The 4,604-nt window shown below is 50.0% G+C and overlaps 1 protein-coding gene across 1 annotated transcript; it reads left to right on the top strand.

The window, feature by feature from the left end:
- The first annotated feature begins 282 nt into the window (after positions 1-282).
- Positions 283-1,059, top strand: LOC148773803 (uncharacterized). The gene is made up of 2 exons (XM_088832677.1): positions 283-337; positions 425-1,059. Exons 1-2 carry the CDS (start codon positions 283-285, stop codon positions 1,057-1,059), a joined length of 690 nt encoding a protein of 229 aa, XP_088688803.1.
- Positions 1,060-4,604: the final 3,545 nt, after the last annotated feature.

The following is a 4,604-nucleotide window of genomic DNA, read 5'->3' as shown; positions in this document are numbered from 1 at the left end:
CTCAGCCCAACTGCCGATGAAGGCGGAGCAGGCCAGGCCTGCTACACAGACACCACCAAGCACGCACCCCGGGGCCCAGTCTCAGGCTGCCACGGAACTCAGCAGAGCCGGCCCTGACCCAGAACTCTGAGAAGCCCTGCCTCGGAGATAGCAGTAGGACCTGGAACCCAGCAGGGCAGAGCAAATATATGAGGCGTTTGGGGCTGCTGCTTGTGATTGTGTGGAGGTAGTGCTGAGCCACACAGGGAGGAGTCCCCCAGAGATGGGGCTGGTCCGGGAGCAATGGCTGGCCTCACACCACGCATTTTGGAGCCTGCAGAGAAGACTCTGATGCTAGGTATTCTTATACAATCTCTAGGAAGCTTTCGTGCCCACTTAGGCACATGCTAATGCTGTCCTGTGGCAAACTCTAATTCTCCACCAGCTCTAGCTCTGACCGTCAAACTCAGCCAGCCTCAGACACGTCCAAAACCTGTCCCTACAGAAGTTGGAGCTCCAGGTGCAACACCCAGGGATCCACTGAGGGGAAATCGAGACCTGAGACTTCCCCTCCCAAAGAAATGGGGCGAGCCGGATACTGGCAAGCACACTCAGCACATCGGATCTCTGTGCCTGCACGAACCACAGCCCCAGGACCCGATGTCCCACCCCGTTTTCCAGAACCTCCACATACATGTGAACTTACACCTGCTAGGGCTTTGGCAGCAGAACCCAAGTCAGGGCCTGAGTGAGCACCTACAGAGGGGCAGCCTACCCTGTCTCCTGCCAAGGACTCAGACACCCACCGTGTCTGTCCCATCCATGCAGGAAGAACAGGTCCATGCTCTGGACAGAGACCCAGAGCCCTTTCATCAAAAACCTCGTCCATGGACGCGGTTGGCTCTGCAGGCTCCATCCCTTTGTGTTCCCCGTGGCAGCCGTCCACTCACTCCCCACCCAGGGGAGATTGACTTTCCTTCCCCTGAGCTCATTTTCATTAGGCTCCTAAGCATCTTTCTTCTCATCTTTTATGTCTTTTATGGCTTTCTGTATATTTTGCTCTCAAGTGTGTGCCAATAAATTTTCCTTCTTTGATGCCATTTTGGAATATGGAGGCCTTCACAATGCAGTTTAAGCATCATGACTGTCTACATTTGGACACCCTCATTCTATTCCCCCTACACGTCCCAGCAAAGCCTGGATTCATGGTAAGCACTCCCCGTTTCTCTCTCCTCCTCCTGATAACATTGAGTCTATTTTCTCTACATTTCTTCCCATCCTTTCGGGGTCCCCAATCAATGTCAATCCCTAAAATAAAAGGAAACTGGATTTTGCTCTGACTGAAGGTGAAAGGTATAGTCTCTCAGCATTGTTAAATTCTTGGCATCCCCATGAATTCTATAATCCATGCAATTCTCTAGGTCAGAATCCTGGAGTCGGCAGCTTTTCCCTTCTCAGTGGATTGTTCTGACTCCCCACATATTGGAAGACCAAACTGGAGAATTCTGGTTTCTATGTCATTTGCAGTAGCCTTTGGGTATCTGAAAGGACAGTGTAGGTCCTTTCAAGATGTCATCTGCCAAACGAAGCCTCTTGGCAAATGTGCTCAAAATCTCCAGGTAGGCAGTGCTGTGGTAATTGGGACACATCAGGCACAAGGGAAATGCTGAGTTCTTCTGCCGACACAAACAAACTCACAGCAATAAACCAGGCAGGAGAAATGGAAAGATAAACCCACACCAACAAAAGGAGAAGTGTTCCTCAGAGCACAAAGCCAGAGAAAGACCCACCATCCTTTTGGCCCCCATATCCTCGAGAAAATCAGTGATCGGGAAGGAAAGAGAAGAAACATATGCAGGTCCAATGAGAGGAAATGCACATGTCTCGTGTATGTCAGAGATGGCCTGACACTTCGCATGGACATGCGGGCAAAGGGAAACACAGTTCAGGAGGCAGTGATCATCATCTCATAGCTAGGTGCTCAGGATGGTGACAACCAGCCTTCGGGACCACAAGAGGGAGCAGAGGGCCTAGCAGAGCCCATAGACATCTCTCTCGCTCTCTGGGAGAAGAGTGTGCTGGACCCATCAAAGTCCCACAGGAGCATCTCATGGCGATCAGTGCCCACCCTCAGGGTGGATTCCACTCCACTTCTGGCACGGTGGCTCCTGTCCTCTGAGATGCTCACCTCTGCCGGTCTGAAGCCGCAGGCCTGCTGGGCACCTGCGGAGACTAAACTCCCTTCAGCTGCTCACACAGCCAGGGGCAAACGGGGATACCTGTGGCCTGCGGCTCACAGATGGAAGATCAGCACCCTGTCAACCCGACCTGGGGATCGGTGCTGAAAGGGAGGCTGCACCTGACTCCCCTTTCACTGGACACAGTGAAAGTCTAATTGGCTATTGTTCGTCGGGAACATCTGGAAAGTCTAGTTAGCGGATAGGGGCAACCTGTACGTGGAGCGCAGTATTTCATGGTTTTTCTCGAGTTGCGGCTTGAAGCTTTGAGGTCTTCTCGAGTTATGACAGGAACCACTGTGACTCGCTAGTTTTGCCTCATGGAAGTCAGGTCTCCTATCGTGTTGTAAGTGGAACTTCGTGATTTCTTTCGAGTCGTTGCAGGGCATGAGGGCCACATTTAGACTTGAGAGGGTAAACTCAGTTTTCCTCTCCAGTGGCCACAGGGATCTTGGGGTTACTATGAAAGTTTCCCTGGGGAGTCAGGCCTAGTCTTTGTTGAGGAGGGAACTAAGATTTCCCCCCAAGTTGTAAAAGGACTATCAGGCCTGTTATCTGTTTGAGCGGGAATTTTGGGCTTTCCCCCCACTCCCCGAGAGGCTCAGTGGGGGATTAATGCCTCCGATCACGTTGGGAGTTGATACTACTTATTCTACTGGAGCTGCTGCAAACAAAACACGACTCATCTCTAGTTGAGTGTGAACTTGGGGTCCTTTGACCTTGCTGCAGTATCTACTGGGTTGCCCTCGAGTGTCAATAGATGTGACAGGACTCTTCAAGTGGTGTGAGTGGAAGTTGGGATTCCTCTTCAGTTGAAAGTGGAATGCCCCATTATCTTCAGCTGAGGTGTCATAACGGGCCTTCTCTTAAATTGTGGCGGGGGAATTCAGTTTTCTTCTCTCAGCTCGATGGGTATCTCTGGGCGACACTTAAGCTGCATCAAGGAACTCAAGCCTCATATCGAATTTGGAAAAGGAACTTGGGACTTCTGTCTATGTGTTTCAGGAAAAAAAAAAATTGCCTCATCTTGCTTTGAAAGAGGAATCTCGAGGTTTTGCTCGAGTTGCTGTGGGAAGTTTGATGATCCACTCGAGTAACGATGGGAATATCAGGGAGCCTCCCGTGTTGTCTCTGGGAAGTCAGAACTCACTTCCATTTTCAAGAGGAACCTTGGGATTCCTTGGAGTTGCTAAAAAGAAATAGGTCTGCATCTAGATTCGCGTCGGTTTAACTCAGGATTCCTCTCCAGTAGCAACAGAGTTCTCAGGGTTGCTCTCAAATTTCACCTGGGGAGTCAGGCCTCCTCTCGTTTTCAGACATGGAACTTCACTTCCTTCTTGATTTGTAAAAGGGGTGTTAGGCCACAGTCGAGTTGAATTTGTACCTGGAGATTGTATTGAGAATGCTCGAGGAGTCAGGTCTCCACTCGTCTTGTGAGTTGATCCTAGAGGATACATTTGAATCTGTGTAGTGGAATCAGACAATATCTCAAGCGGGTGGGGACACCGGTACCTTTTCCAATTGTGTTTTGAAACCCTGTGGTACTCCCGAGTTTCAAGGTGGTACCGGCCTCCTTGTACTGTGCGACAGGAACATGCGGATTCCATTACAGACATAGCAGGGGAATCGACTGTCATCTGGAAAAGAGAACTGGAAACGGGACACTTTGTCAGTTGTGGCATGGAATTCGGTGTTCTTCTCGATTGGGGCAGGGTAGGTCAGTGTAATTTTTCAGTCACATAAAGGATGTTAAGAAACTTCTAGAGTTTCCAACGGTAACATGGGACTTCCCTTGAGAATCTACAATGAAAATGATCCTCATCTCGCCTTTAGGGCAGAATCTTGTTGTTTCTCTCGAGTTGCGGAGGGAAGCTTGGTACCTCTATCCAGTTGTGAAGGGGACCTAGGAACTTGCTCGTGTTGCTTCAGGGAATACAGGTCTCCTGTCATGTTGGAAGGGGTACTTCTGGATTACTCTTGAGATGTGGAATGGGAATAGGGCCTACTCTGCTGTTGAGTCGGAAAACTGTGTGCTCCTCTCCAGAGGGGACAGCTATGTCGGGTAGTATTTGAGTCACATAAAGGGTGTCAAGTACCCATTCGAATTTCAAGCGGGAATGGAGGATTTCTCTTGAGACTCTGCAACGAAAAATTTCCTCATCTGGCATTGAAAGGATAATCTTTTTGATTTTCATGAGTTGCGGCTGGAAGCTTGGGGTTCTTCTTGAGTTGCGACGGGGACCTCAGGAACTCTCTTGTGTTGTCCCATGGAAGTCAGGTCTCCTATCATGTTGGAAGGGAAACCTCAGGATTCCTCTCTAGGGGCAGCAGAGGAATAGGGCCGCATCTAGCATTGAGTCGGTAAAATGTGTGTTCCTCTCCAGTGGC

Source organism: Moschus berezovskii, chromosome 26, assembly GCF_049115385.1.
Source record: "Moschus berezovskii isolate FMDL1 chromosome 26, NW_MosBer_1.0, whole genome shotgun sequence".
Lineage (NCBI taxonomy): Eukaryota > Metazoa > Chordata > Mammalia > Artiodactyla > Moschidae > Moschus > Moschus berezovskii.
The sequence above is the reverse complement of the archived record's forward strand: the minus strand, read 5'-3'. Positions and strand labels throughout refer to the sequence as shown.